The sequence below is a fragment of the Hemitrygon akajei genome, chromosome 29 (genome assembly GCF_048418815.1).
Source record: "Hemitrygon akajei chromosome 29, sHemAka1.3, whole genome shotgun sequence".
Lineage (NCBI taxonomy): Eukaryota > Metazoa > Chordata > Chondrichthyes > Myliobatiformes > Dasyatidae > Hemitrygon > Hemitrygon akajei.
In genome coordinates this window covers 43,156,158-43,171,587 of record NC_133152.1, presented here as the reverse complement: position 1 = coordinate 43,171,587, position 15,430 = coordinate 43,156,158, and the positions used below count along the sequence as shown (strand labels likewise).

Here is a 15,430-nt window from a genome sequence, read left to right as displayed (position 1 = left end):
TTTATTTTACACACTGGCCGAACGCTCCAGTCTTTCATTGGCACTATTATGGATTTATTGAGTATGCCCACAAGAAAATTAATCTGAAGGTTATATGTGGTGATATATATATATACCTCTACAATAAACTGGCTTTGAACTTTGAAAACTCGCCTGCACCCTTCGCGAAGGTAAAGCGCCAGCGAAGCGGGGAGCTCCGAGAGGCGGGCTCGAACCTGCGGAAGCGGGGTCAGATGACACCAGCCGTTTGCCCGCCTCGCGTGTTCACGGAAGCGAGCTCTTCGAGCAGGTTGGTGAGTGGTTCGGTGATGTTTGGACGCGGGTTTTATTGGGCAGGGGAGGGAGAGGGGGGGTTTGCTGCCGGGGAGCTGATGCAAGCGGGGCGGGATGAAGCGCTTGCTGGCGGGGAGTTTCCGCGACGTGGGGCAGCTGACGCTCGGGATCAACGGCAGCCACCTTCCCCGAGCCCGGAGGGAAATGGCTGTCGTTTCCCGGCCCCCTTGCTGGCTGCCAGTCAACACTGCCCCTCTCAAAGGCGGTGACTCGCATTTAAACTGAACGGTGCGAGGGGCGAACGCACACTTTGGTATTAAAAAGGCGGCTGGAATTCTTTTGTCAGGCGGCTGCGTGGAGTGCTGACGTTTCGACGTGTCCTTCCCTACCAGAATCCCTCTGAAATACGCCTCCGATTACCTCCTTTACTCCACATGTTCAGTTTTTGCAGAATTCCCCCTCTTTTTTTGTCTCTGATATACCGCAGGGACCCGGGTTCGATCCTGCGCTCGGGTGCAGTCTGTGTTTTGGGGATTGTTACTCTCTCCCTGGGGGTTCCCGCTTTCCCTCACATCCCAAAGGCCGGTTAGCGGGACAGTTGGCCACCGTAAATTGCCTCTAATTATATCTGAATCAGGTTTAATATCTTTGGATGTGAACTTTGTTGTTTTGTGGTAGCAGTACATTGCATTACATAATAAGATAAAACTATAATTTGCTATATATATTTTTAAACAAGGAGTGCAAAAAAAAACCCCCAGCAAAAATTAATGAGGTAGTGTTCATGGGTCCGTTGTCCATTCAGAAATCTGATGGTGGAAGTGAAGAAGCTGTTCCTGAAATGGTTAGTGTGTGTCCTCAGGCTCCTGTACCTGGATGGAGAGGGGTATGGAGAGCTATTGCCCAGGTGCAGGTCGATGGGACTAGGCAGAATAATAGTTTGGCACAGTCTAGATGGGCCCAATGGCCTATTTCTGTGCTGTCATCCTCTTTCTCCCTAACTGGGGTATAGGCTGCCGATAGCAGCTCGCCAGAGTCCTCTGTTCTGGGCCGGGCTTTCAAGGTGTAGGCCATCGAAGATCTTTCCTCACCCAGGGATGAGGTCTTTGTGGAGCCTATGTCGGCATTCCTGTAGATCTGGGTTTTTACGAGATGGGGTTGCTAGCCCCATACCCAAACCTCCTCCACTCGCAGCTGGGCTCTGGACAATCTATAGGAGAGTTGTAGTTCTTGATTATCCTCTATGAATCTGATAGGAGAGGAGAGTGGACATTGGAAGAAAGGGAAGGAGGGGGACGAGAGGAGGTGGTGGGCAGGTAAGAAGCGAACCAGAATGGGGAAGGGATTAAGAGAGGGGGAGGGGGGAGTAATTGCAGGAAGCTGGAGGGATTGACATTCATGCCATCACGTTGGAGGCTAGCCAGATGGAATATGAGGTGTTGCTTCTCCAACCTGAGTTTGGTCTCATCATGGCAGTAGAGAAGGCCATGGATTGACATGTCAAAATGAGAATGGGAATTTGGTTGAAATGGGTGGCCACTGGGAGTTCCTGCCACTTGCAGCAGATAGAGTAAAAGTGCTTGATGAAGCTGTCCTACAATCTGACTAAAGTAGAGGAGACCACACTGGGTGTACCAGATATAGTAGATGACTACTGGGTTGGGGCCCTGAATGTTGGTGAGGGAGGGTGTGTAGGGACAGGGATAAGTGCCAGGAGGGAGATCACTGGTGCGGGACAAGTGGAACAAGGAGTCATGTAGAGAGTGATCCCTATGGAAAATAGAGGGGAGTGGGGAGAAAGGGTAAAGGAAAGATGTGCTTAGTGATAGTGGAACAGGTCCTTGCCCTCAAAATTAACTGGGTGGCCACCGGGAGATGGAATTAAAGATCAAAGTAAATTTTATTATCGAAGTACTTATGTACAACCTGGAGATTCATTTTCTTGTGGGCATACTCATTAACTCTACAGAATAATAACCAATACAGAAACAATGAAAGAACTCCTAACTAGGGCATTCAAGCAGAGAATTAAAATGCATGGTCATTGTAGAATCACAGATCATGTATGCTCTGTTTCCGTGGATCCCAGTGCCAGGATTCATCTTCCCTCCGACACAGATAGAGGGTTTAGGTTGAGCAAAAGGGTTAACCCAACCCCCAAATGTAAGGCCTGCCAGGAGCCCAGCTTCATCTTGTAATGTGGGAGAGGAACACCCGAGTGTTGTGACGTATTCTAGCCTCATCCCCTTCCTGGCCAAAACACGGGAAAAAAGATTAAAGATCTTCTCAAACATGATTATCTTTATTTGTCTCATGTACCTTGAAACATACGGTGATATGCTTTGTTTGTGTCAATGAGCAACACAGCTCGAGGATGTGCTGGGGGGCAGACCACAAATGTCGCCGTCTTTCCAGTGCTAACACAGCGTGTCCACAACCAGCTACTCCTAGCTGATACGTCTTTGGAATGTGGGAGGAAACACACGCGGTCACAGGGGGAGTGTACAAGCTTCTTACAGATGGCGATGCGAATTGAACCCTGGTCTTGCAGCTGGCACTATAAAGCGTTGCACTAACCCCTAAGCCACAGTGCTGCCTCACCCTTGTTCCTTCCTAACTTGGCACCACACCTAGGCAGACCCTGGAAAACCTTTGCACTCAGTCAGTAATACTTGGGGCAATCAATATATGGTCTTGAATACAGAGTGAAAGAGGAATATCCTGTAGCACCGCAGGCATGACCAGGGAGACATCCCCAGGGGTAAAGTTATTCATTGCCTGTAATCAGTATTTCCTCAGTTGGGCAGATGAAATACGTCCTCCATTCTGACTGTCCTAGTCAAGATGGAAGCTGAGATTCCTTCTTCAGCTCTTTGCCTCTTCCACCTATTGCCTCCCAGCTTCTCACACCATTCCCTCCCCCCTCTACCACGTCCCTACTTCACCCCCCAACCTCGATTCATCTGTCACTCATGCTCCTCCCCCTATCCCTCATCCTTTTGTTTCTGACTTCTGTTTCCAGCCCTGCTGAAGGTTTTTGGCCTATGATATCGACTGTCCATCTCCCAGTATACGTGCTCCCTGTCCCGCTGAGTTCCTCCAGCATTTTGTGCGGTGGTTTGCTGAATGGACACGCTCATCACTCAGTGCTCCCTTCAGAGTGAACTTGTGGTTGTCACAGAGAACAGTCTTGTCTGCATTTATGACGAGGGAAAGTTTGAATAGGTTAGGACTCCTGGAGCAGAGGACAATGAGGGGAGATTTGATAGAGATATTCAAAATTATGAGGTGTATTGGTAGGGTAAATGCAAGCTGGCTTTTTCCACTGAGGTTGGGTGAGACTAGTCTAGAGGTCAAGGGTGAAAGGTGAAATATTTAAGGGGAACTTCTTCATTCAGAGGATGGCATGAGTGTGGAAGGAGCTGCCAGCAAAAGTGGTGGACGTGGGTTTGATCTCAATACTTCAGAACAATTTGCATAAGTGCTTGGATGGGAGGGGTATGGAGAGTTATGCTCCAGGTGCAGGTTGATGGGACTAGGCAGAATAATTTTTTGGCACAGACTGGACTGGATGGGCTGAAGGGTCTGTTTCTGTGCTGTTGTGCTCTATAATTAGTGGTGTTGCCCTGTAAAAAAGAACAGTGACAGTAGCATCAGAAACCACACACTCACACACTCACACTCTCACACTCTCACACTCTCACACTCTCACACTCTCACACACTCACACTCTCACACACTCACACACTCACACACTCACACTCTCACACTCTCACACTCTCACACTCTCACACTCTCACACTCTCACACTCTCACACAGATCACCCAGCTGTCAATCGGCCACAAGAAAGAAAATGCTGAAAAATGGAAGGAGACCACAGTAAAGTACAGTCCAATCACATTAATGTCAGAACATCGACCAGCCCTTCTGTGATGCAGAACTTGTGCCTGGTCCGAATGGTGGCCCTGTTGGGAGCGAGCACTGACTGGGGTGAACGCTATTGACCCTCTGGCCTCCGTTGGGAGTGATCACTGACTGGGTCCGAACGCCCTCACCTTGATGCTTCAATCTTCCTTGCCACTTCGATATGGTTTCGCTCAGGACCCCGCATCCCGTCTTTGTTTTTTTTGCCATGAGCCAGCTCGAGTTCTCAGTCCTTTTCAGGTCCCCGTCTCTGATCCCCAGTGGGCAGGCAGCTCTCTGGACATGGCAGAGCACTGAGCCGTTCGATCGAGATCCAATCACAGGCACCAGCAGTTTCTGTAACACAAGCAATACAAAAAGAACAAGCAGAAAGCTTAGAAAAAATGAAATAATTTAATAGATTTGCTATCTGGAAGATGTTGCCCAAGGAATGATTTGCTGGCACCATCTTGACCGGAAGAGTCAAGTGACAAATAAATATGCTGACGTAGTTTGGGAAATTTCAGATATCAAACCTGTAGGTTTTACCTTAAAACCTTTTCTTCTATTTGGTGGAGATTAACGTTATTGAATTCCTGTCATCTCCAGTTTATAAACCTGTAATGTCACAGAGTCCTTTGTTTCCTTTTTAGAGAGGTCTTCTCAGTCTGCCAATGTTTGCAAAAATGTGTATTTTGTTTGGATGGGTCACAATGAAATTGGAAGTAACAGCTTGAAGACAAATTTCTCCTGGTATCTGCCCCATCCAAGTGCAGTCTTCGAAGCACACCGGAATTTAGGCATAGACAGGCGGAGACTTCAACCGAAGGCAGAAATGGCTAATACCAGGGCACATAATTTTAAGGTGATTGGAGGAAAGTATAGGGGCAATGTCTGGGGTAAGTTCCTTACGCAGAGAGTGGGGGGGTGCATGGAACTCCCTGCTGGAGATGGGGGTTGCGATGGCAGAGGCAGATACAATCAGGGCACTTAATACACCCATATTGGCACATGGGTGAAAGGAAAATGGAGGGTTGTGTGTGAGGGAAGGGTTAGATTGATTGCAGGGTAGGTTCAAACAGCAACACACACAAAATGCTGGTGGAACGCAGCAGGCCAGGCAGCATCTATAGGGAGAAGCGCTGTCGACGTTTCGGGCCGAGACCCTTCGTCAGGACTATAATTCCTTCGGCCTCTTACTACCTTTCCTTTCGGTTAGTCCTGACGAAGGGTCTCGGCCCGAAACGTCGACAGCGCTTCTCCCTATAGATGCTGCCTGGCCTGCTGCATTCCACCAGCATTTTGTGTATGTTGTTGTTTGAATTTCCAGCATCTGCAGATTTCCTTGTGTTTGCAGGGTAGGTTACAAGGTCACGCAATGTCATGGACCGAAGGGCCTGAACTCTTACTAGTCTTACTTAATGTTCATGGCAATAATATCAGTGAATACTTAAGCAAGTTTATAAAGGAATCCTTCTCATGGGATACAGTGGACAAATTAGACATTTTTAACAATCTACTTAATTTCTATAATTTTTCAGTGCACATTGTAGCTTGTAATTTGGCAACATCGTTACAGTTATTTAGTATCACTTGACGACGTGGAACGATACCGTATGGCTCTTCCTCAGATGATGTTGGGAGTAGGTTTCTAGATGTTCAGAAGAAGAGGGAGTTAGCCTATTGACCCTGCTCTATCCTGGAAGACCTGGATTTTGGGTCTCAAAGCTTTTCCTGCTATTTGTCCAAAAGATGCTGACTTTGAACTCGCAAGGAATCACGACTCTGGGGAGGGGGTGACAAGTTCCAATAATTTGCAAGCCATTGAGAGAAGTTCCTCCTCATTGTCCATATAACGTGATAGGATTGATAAAAGGTGTACGGTGTGTTGGCCTTCATTAGTTGGGGGATTGAGTTCAATAATCTTGAGGTAATATTGCAGGTTAGACCACACTTGAAGTGCTGGCTTCAGTTCTGGTCGCCTCAATATAGGAAGGATGTAGAAGCTTTAGAGAGGGTGCAGAGGAGATTTTCCAGGATGCTGCCTCCATTACAGAGCATGTCTTATGAAGGTAGGTTGAGCGAGTTAGTTTTATCTCTTTGGAGTGAAGGAAGGTGAGCGGTGACTTGATAGAGGTGTACAAGATGATATGAGGCATAGATTGAGTGGAAGGCCAGAGACCTATTCCCAGGGCGAAAATGATGTGTACATGTGAGCATAATTTTAAGGTATTTGGAGAAAGTGTAAGGGGTTGTCAGAAGTAAGTTTTTTTTTTACACAGAGATTGGTGAGCACAAGGACTTGCTGCTGGGGTGGTGGTAGAGGCAGATGCGTTAGGGACGCTTGAGAGATTCTTAGGCACATGGGTGATAGAAAAATGGAGGGCGATGTGGGAGGGAAGGATTAAACTGATCTCGGACTAGGTAAAAAGGTCAGCACAACATTGTGGGCTGAAGGGCCTGTACCGTGCTGTAGTGTTCTTTCTTATATAAATGGGCACCACCACATTATCCGAGGCTCCCATCGTTGTAGACACCCCTCCTACCCCCACATCCTAGGGGAAATATCCCCCAAATATCTTCCCTCAAATGCCCTCAGACCTTTCTCATTTCAGTACTTCCTGAGCCAACTCTTATAATTTTCCTTGTAGGACAGCTCCCTCATCCCAGGGGGATAGTCAGAAGATAAAGATGAAAGATTGGTTTTGTTTGTCAAATGTACGTGGAAACATACAGTGAAATACGTTGTTTACATCAAAAATCAGAGAGGATTGTGCAGGGGGCAGCCCACAAGTGTTACTGCACTTCCAACATAGCATGCTCACAATTCAGTAACCCTACCTGTATGTCGTTGGAAAGTGGGAGGAAACCAGAACACCTGGAGGAAACCCGTGCGGTCTTTAGGAGAATGTACAAACTCCTTACAGACAGCAGTGGGCATTGAACCCGAATTGGTGAATGCTGGCGCTGTAAAGCTATTGTGCTAACCACTATGCTGTTGTGCAGCGCTCTGTTGGAGATGAAGGTAACGGAGGGACACCTGGACCTTTGAGGCCTAACGTTTTTAGTGGAAGAACAAAATGGCCTCTGGATCTCAAAAGTCTTGGAGTGATAGAGAAAACCGAGGGAAGGGTTTGAAATGATCTAATCTACTTGGATTTCAGCTGTTGGGTGTGAAACTAGTTTTCTTTCTAACTTCCATCGCAAATCTGGCCACTTCAAATGAACATCCAGAGCAATCAGAAATATGGAGTCCATGAATGGCCCAGCAAAGTCAATAGTTACTCTTTGCCATGGTGATGACGACCACTCCCATGGGTGTAACGCTGGCTGTGGGGGTGCATTGTGAACTTTTTGGCATCCTGAACAGCTTTTGGCCAAGTCTTCAATCTGTTTATCTATTTCCTTTTCAAACACCTTCTACTTAGCATTAAGCAGCTGTGACAGCCTCTGGTTAGTGCTACCATTTGGGCTGCAGTTGCCTAATAATACCACACTGAGAACTTTGATGGAGTGCCAGTATAGTTAGATTTTTGTCAACTATTCACATCCAAAAAGTGCCTCCCAGTTTCTTAGAAAAGTAGTATCTTAGAAAACAGTTTGTTGTAGTCTGCCTCTGAAATTATAGACAAAGCTGACCTTGTGTCCAGTTCCATTTTCAGTCTTACACCAGACACATCTATTGTGATCCAGATGATTTTGTGATCTGCTTCAATAAAACAATGCAATTCTAGGCATGACAGCTCATCTTTGTCAGACTCTGTGTTGTCTGATTCTGTTTTACGTTCGGTAACTTTATGCATTTGCTCAGTTTTATGTTTGAGACTTTACATTTGGTTGTGCGTTTTGTCTCCCTTGCACATTCTCTCTCTGCGACTTTGTCTGTGACACTTCCTGCAGACTCCTTCTTTGAACCTACAGACATTTACATCATGGGAGGGTTTGCCACGTTAATATCATCTTTGCACTATTCAGGGATATTTTGTGCATTTCACACTCTAACCTCCTTTTCTATAGTTCCGCTGCATGCTTTGCTGTGGTCTCTAACAATATTGCAATGGTCAATGCCCATTCAAAGGTTAGGTCTCTTTCAGTAGCCTTTTTTTTGAGTGCTTTGACTATGCATTCCACACATAAGCCTGTCCCTTAATGCATCAGAAAGTCCATCTCTAAAGTCACAATACTGGGAAAGTTTGCGCAGTTCTGCAATGTATTCAGAAATGCTTTCATCCTTTCACTGACCCCTCTTGTAAAGTCTAAATCCCTCAGCTATTGCATGCAGTTTAGGGTTCAAATAATTTTGTAAAATTGTAACAGTTTCATCGAACATCTAGCTTGCTGGCTTTGCAGGGGTTACTAGGGTACGTAAGAGATTGTACGTTAAGCTAAGAAGCGTAGGGCTTTCTTTTGCTCCTCCATGTTGCTTGCGTTACATACAGTTCAACCCTCTTGATATACAACTCTCAGCTTTCATTAGCGCTATCAAATTTGTAAACTTTCCCCGACTGAAGCCATCGCCACATCATTTTCACTTCAAATTCAGTGCATCTTTCACTGTTACTATGCACTGTACTCGTGCCTTTGTCAGTGTCTGTGATGGCCTTCTCTGTACTGCTGTTTTGTCCCGTAATTGTGCCGCCATAATTGTCGGTGCAGTTTGTGATATTTTCTGACATTCAGGTTCATCCCCATCGCCAAGTTGCTGTGTCTGTGCACAACTACGTTTCAATTAAATGAAAGCACGCACATGGGAGATGGCTTTAACTGGTGCGTTCACATTGCAATGAGAGAGAGAGAGACAACAATGCAGATGCATAGGCAACTGATCAATATGTAGTTCTAAGGGGGGTGGAAATCATTTCTCTAAAAGAAATAGATCCATACATTACAGATTCCACAACTTATCGACTCACTTTCAAGGTCTTTACATCTCGTGTGCTTCGGTATTATTTATTTATTTTTATTAGGGTTATTTTGCTTTTTTTTGTCTTTTGCAATTAGTTCTTTGTCAGTCTGTTTATTTATAGTTTTTTCATAAATTCTAGTGTATTTGTTTGTTTTCTGTAAATGCCTGCAAGGTAGTATATATGATATGTAAGTTCAAAGTTCAACGTGCATTTTTTAATCAAAGTTTGTGTACTCTATACCAGCTTGAGATCCATCTTACAGGCAGCCACAAAACAAAGAAACCCAAAATAACCCATTTTTAAAAAATGTCAGACAAATTCAGCTGGATTTTGGCCACCTCCCACCCAATACTTATTGCAGTTTATAGTTTTCATTATTATGTATTGCCGTGTACTGCTGCTGCAAACCAACATCTGCTGGTGATTCTGATTCTGAGGGGGACAGGGAGAGGCAGAGACAGATGCCGAGGTAGGATGGGTAGAACGATGACAAAGGCAGGTAAAGGGTTCCCTGACCCAGGTGAGTTGAGCTCTGGGGGGAATGAGGAACCACACCCCACACCCCCTGCAGGTGGTGCTGTGAGCTGTCTTTTCACTGGGTGTGTTGTAATGAGAGCTTTTTAGTGACTGGGCTACGTCCCCACTGGCTACTCGATTCCCACCCATCATTCTGGAAGCATAGAACAGTACAGTTCGGGAACAGAAGAGATTCTGTGGATGCTGGAAATCTTGAGCAGTGCCCACAAAATGCTGGAGGAACTCAGCAAGTCAGGCAGCATCTATGGAGGGGAATAAACAGTTGAGGTTTCAGGCCGAGACCTTTTATCAGCACCGGAAAGGAAGGGACAGCCTTTACCCATCACCTGGCTTCACCTATCACCTGCCAACTTGCACTCATCACCTTCCCCTACCTTCTTATTCTGGTTTCTGCCCCCTTTCTTTCCAGCCCTGATGAAGGGTCTCGGCTTGTAAGGTAAGCTGCTTACTCCCCTCCATAAATGCTGCCCGACCTGCTGAGTTTTTCCAGTAATTTGTGTGTGTGTGTGGTACAGGATGTCTGTGCCGAATATGAGACCAAATTTAGCTGAATTTTTTTCTACCTACACGTGATCCATAGTCACCTGGCCCTACCGTGTGTGCGTGTGTGTGTGTGTGTGTGTGTGTGTGTGTGTGTGTGTGTGTGTGTGTGTGTGTGTGTGTGTGTGTGTGTGTGTGTGTGTGTGTGTGTGTGTGTGTGTGTGTGTGTGTCTATATATATATACACACATCTGTTTAACAGCCTCTGAAATGTCTCTATCGTTTCTGCTTCCATCACCACCCCTGGCAGCCTGTTCCAGACACCCACCACTCTGTAAATAAAAACAAGCCCGGCGCATTTTAGAATTGTTTCCCTCTCACCTTAAATACATATCTTCCAGTATTTGACATTTCTACCCTGGGAAAATTTTTGATTCATTCATTTTGATTAATTTCTTTTTAACTTCTGATTAGAATTTTACCTTCATAATTTACCCGCCGGGGCAGGGTTAGCAATTATCATCTCCAGTTGCACTTTGTCAGCAAAATTTGGATGTACAGTGTGACTTCCCACTGTGTATGAAAACCACAAATCTGCTTCGAACAGCATATGAATGGGATAGATTTCCATAAATTTTTCCTTAAGTAGGACACGTGATCTCTAATATACAGTTGATCAAATGCAATGTAAGAACATGGTTTGTACTAATAAATTGCTAGGGGTTCCAATTCAATGCTAAGTAACCAGTATTGATAAGTTCTGATTCATTTATCACACGTACAGTGAAATGTATCAACAATCAACACACCCAAGGATGTGCTGGGGGCAGCCTGCAAATATCGCCAGACATTCTGGTGCCAACGTAGCATGCCCACAACGCGCAGCAGAACAACACAAACAACAACAATGGAGCAAAAGGACAACAACAATGTAAAACAAGCCCCTTTCCTCCGCAAACTCCACCACCCATCCACACCCACAGTCCTCCAATCCCAGGCCTCTGGGCCTCCAGTCTCCACATTCAGAGGACCTGTCCTGGGCCCAGGACGTAAGTGCTATTATGAAGAGAGTACAGCAGTGCCTCTGCTTCCTAAGGAGTTTTCAAAGATTTGGCATGACATCTAAAACTTTGACAAACTTCTAAAGATGTGTGGTAGAAAGTGTATTGACTGGCTGCATCACAGCCTGGTATGGAAACCCCAATGCCTTTGAATGGAAAATCCTACAGAAAGTAGAAATAGTGGCTATTGTCCAGTTCAACACGGGTAAAGCCCCACTCCACCATTAAGCACAGTTACATGATGTGTTGTCACAGGAAAGGAGCATCTATGATCAGGGGCCCCCACCACCCAGATCATGCTCTCTGTGAAAATCCCATCCATACTCAAGTCACCCTGTCTGGCACCAACGATCATTCCATGATCAAAGACACTTAGATCACATTTCTTCCCCAGTTAGGTGAGATCTGAGCAACAACTGAACCTCTTGACCACGTCTGCATGCTTTTATTAATTAAGTTGCTGCAACATGAGTGGCTGATTAGATATTTGCATTAATGCAGAGATGTACCTAATAAAGCGGCCACTGAGTGTATGATTCGATGTGGAGTCTCTAATTTGTGCATCTTCTTTCCTTGAAGGTATCGGGAGGGTTCTGACTCAATGCAGTTATGATCCCAAGGCAAGTTCTTTATGGCCTGTTCGTCGGGGGAGTACTGCAGATATTCACCACGGAATGCAAGACACACATCTCTGTCGTCTTGGTCGGGGCAACTGGAGATCTGGCGAGGAAGTACCTCTGGCAAGGGCTATTTCAGATGTATACAGAGCAGCTCGATATACACAGTTTCAGTTTCTATGGTGGCACCCGGCTCCATCCCACAGAGGGCACGCCAGTGATGTATGAGATTATCAAAGGCCTAACGTGTTTGCCCAATGTGCCTTCTGTCAGGTGTGTGATGCTGAAGGACCAGTTTATAAAGTTGTCTCAGTACCATCAGCTGGACACCGTGGAAGACTACTCCAATCTGGACAGGAAGATCGACGAGCTGCTCACTCAGGAGGGCCTTAAGGAAGAAGGCCGCCTCTTTTACTTCAGCGTCCCTGCCTTTGCCTACGTTGACATAGCAACGAAGGTCAACGCCACCTGTCGACCACAGAAGGGACCGTGGCTGCGAGTCGTCCTAGAAAAGCCCTTTGGCCATAACCTGGATTCAGCCCAGCGGTTAGCTGAGGAGCTGCAGAAGTTTCTCCGCGAGGAGGAGATGTATAGAATTGACCATTACCTTGGCAAGCAGGTGAGTAAGGTGATCTCTTCCCTCCCCCACCCCCCACTGTATTGTCAGTGTGCTGTTGATGACAATAAGGCATAGGAGCAGAATTAGGCCTTTGGGCCCATCGAGCCTGCTCCATCGTTTGGTCATGGCAGAGCACCTGGAGGAAGTCCATGCAGTCAGGGGAACAATATACACTCAGTGGCCATTTTATTAGGTACACCTATATACCTGCTCATTGATGCAAATACAGTATCTAATCACCCAATCACTTGGTAGCAACTCAAGAAAAAAAAGCATGCAGACATGATCAAGAGGTTCAGACAAAAACATCAGAATGGGGAAAAAGTGTGTTCCAAGTGACTTTGACTGTGGAATGATTGTTGGTGCCAGATGGGGAGGTTTGAGCATCTCAGAAAGTGCTGATCTCCTGGGATTTTCACACACAGCATGCTCTAGAGGTTACAGAGAATGGCCAGACTGGTTCAAGCTGACAGGAGGGTGACTGTAACTCAGATAACCACACGTTACAACAGTGGTGTGCAAAAGAGCATCTCTGAACGCACAACATGTTGAACCTCGAAGTGGACGGGCTACAGTGCCGAAGACCTCACTGGGTTCCATTCTTGTACCTAATAAAGTGGCCACTGAGTGTATAAACTGTGGAATATTAAAACCTCTTGCAAATAAGGCTTGGTAACTGAGTCCTGGGAAAGGAAGGAGGCTGTCTGAGATGCTTCATCGTCCTCAAGGTAACTGCTCTTTCATCGAAATGACAAAAATTTCTTACAGCACATGGAGAGGGATGTGACTCGGGATTTAGAGAGTAGATTGACATTGACAATTGGATTGAAATGACACCATCTGAAGTCTTGGATCACAAAATACTCTGGAGCAGGGGTTCCCAACCTGGGATCCATGGACCCCTTGGTTAATGGTAGGGGTCCGTGGCATAAAAAAGGTTGGGAACCTCTGCTTTAGAGAGAGCTGAGGCCCTCGGGGCCTTGACTTCCTCTGTGTGCAGGTAAGGACCAGTCTGTTAGTGCCAGGAGACGATTTCTAGTGAAACAGGATCATTTTCCTGTTCATGTGTCCTTCTGGATGATTGCTTGATTGATTTAAGGAGCAGGAGATGAATTTCATAACAAGGCTTAATTAAAACATGTGGCGGTTGAGTGTGAGGATGAGTCATTGTGTGCTTGACGTGGCTTTGTTGTCTTTCATCAAACACAGAAGATAGAATATTATAGCGCAGGAAAGGCCCTTCGGCCCACAATGTTATGCTGGCCTTTTAATCTATGTTCAGATCAATCCAACTATTCCCTCCTACATTTTTTTTTTATCCGTCTATCTAGGAGTTTCTTAACTCAGTAGCACGTTCCATGCACCCAACACTCTGTGTTTAAATAAAAACTTACCTCTGTCATTTCTCCCCCCCCCCCCCCCCATACTTTCTGACAAGAACTTAAGAATTATTCAACCTTGTATTAGCTATTTCCATCCTGGGAAAAAGTCTCGAGCTATCCCCCCAATCTATGTCTTTTTTGTTTGTTGAGGTACGGTGCAGAACAGGCCCTTTGAGCCACACCACCCAGTAATCCCCTAATTTAACCCTAGTCTAATCACCGGATAATTCACAATGACCAATTAACCTAGCAACTGGTAGTCTTTAGACTGTGGGAGGAAACCAGGGCACCTGGAGGAAACTCATGTGGTCACAGGGAGAATGTACAAATTCCTTACAGACAGCGGCAGGAATTGAACCTTGGTTCCTGGCACTGTAAAGCGTTGTGCTAACCAGTACATCACCGTGCCGCCCCATCTTATTATTTTGTACACCCCTGTCAAGCCATCTGTCATCCTCTGACCCTCCTTTCCTGGTTTTGGTGTTTCATGTGTTTCTGGTGAAGTCTGTTTTGAGCTTTGCTGTTTTTCCTGAGTTTTGATTGAGAATATCATTGACTGATTATTCTTCCAGACGATGGAAGAAGGTATGTCACATTTGTGCAAATAAGACCATATCTAAGCTTTTGAGACAGTGCAGGCTTGAAAGTTTATCAGCAGCTTGGGTAACAAATAGGAGCATCTTTGGGTCAGTTATAGAGTGATTTTTGGAATAAGCAAATTATGAGGGGCAGGGATTGATTGGAGATGATTTGTTGGTGGAAGATTCTGATTGGCTGATTTAATTGTGTTTTCGTGAAGTAACTAAATGTACTCCACTTCACTCACCCCAACACTGAACTGATTTCACATCTTTGGATTCTACAAGTCATGTTCTCAGTATTTATTTATTTATTATTATTTTTTTCCCCTCCTCTTTTTGTATTTGCACAATTTGTCATCTTTGGCACATTGTCTTTTTGTGTCTTTATTGATTCTATTGTGTGCCTTTGTATTTACTGTGAATGCCCACAAGAAAATGAATCTCAGGGTAGTATATGGTGACATGTATGTACTCTTGATAATAAGTTTTATTTTGAACTTTGACCTTTGACAAGGATGCTGCCTGGAATGGGTTGTGTTGAAAGGATGAGTGAGCTAGGGATTTGCTCTTCGAGTGAAGGATGATAGGAGACGACTTGATAGAGGTGTATATACTGCAATACTTTGCAATATATATTGCAATATTTTGCAATACTGTACAAAAGTCTGAGAGAGATATATGCCTAAGACTTCTGCACAGTACAGTCGGCCCTCCTTATCCGTGAATTCCGCATGCGCGAATTCAACCAATCGCAAAAACCCGGAAGTGCTTTTCCAGCACTTGTTGTTCAAGCATGTACAAACTTTTTTTCCTTGTCATTATTCCCTAAACAATGCAGTAGAACAACAATTTTACATAGCATTTACATTGTATTAGGTATTATAAGTAATCGAGAGATGATTTAAAGTATACGGGAGGATGTGCGTGGGTTATCGTGGATCGGGATCGAAAAAAATTGGAAGTTCTCTTACTAAGTAAGTCGGAACAGGTACATCTGGTATTATTTAGTGTCAGTTAGTCACACGTTTGTCTTAGTATATAGTATATATTTTACCTTACTGTGCATATA

The 15,430-nt window shown here is 45.2% G+C and overlaps 1 protein-coding gene across 2 annotated transcripts in view; it reads left to right on the top strand.

Annotated features, from left to right (window-relative positions):
* The first annotated feature begins 232 nt into the window (after positions 1-232).
* h6pd (hexose-6-phosphate dehydrogenase (glucose 1-dehydrogenase)) overlaps positions 233-15,430 on the top strand; it is a 58,200-nt gene continuing 43,002 nt past the window's right edge. The window contains exons 1-2 of one of the 2 annotated variants that reach the window (XM_073032267.1): positions 233-289; positions 11,742-12,398. In XM_073032267.1, the coding sequence (XP_072888368.1) occupies positions 11,772-12,398 (627 nt within the window). In that variant the 5' untranslated portion in view covers positions 233-289; positions 11,742-11,771. Of the gene's footprint in view, positions 294-11,741; positions 12,399-15,430 lie in introns of both variants that reach the window. The other variant, XM_073032265.1, reaches the window with a different exon arrangement.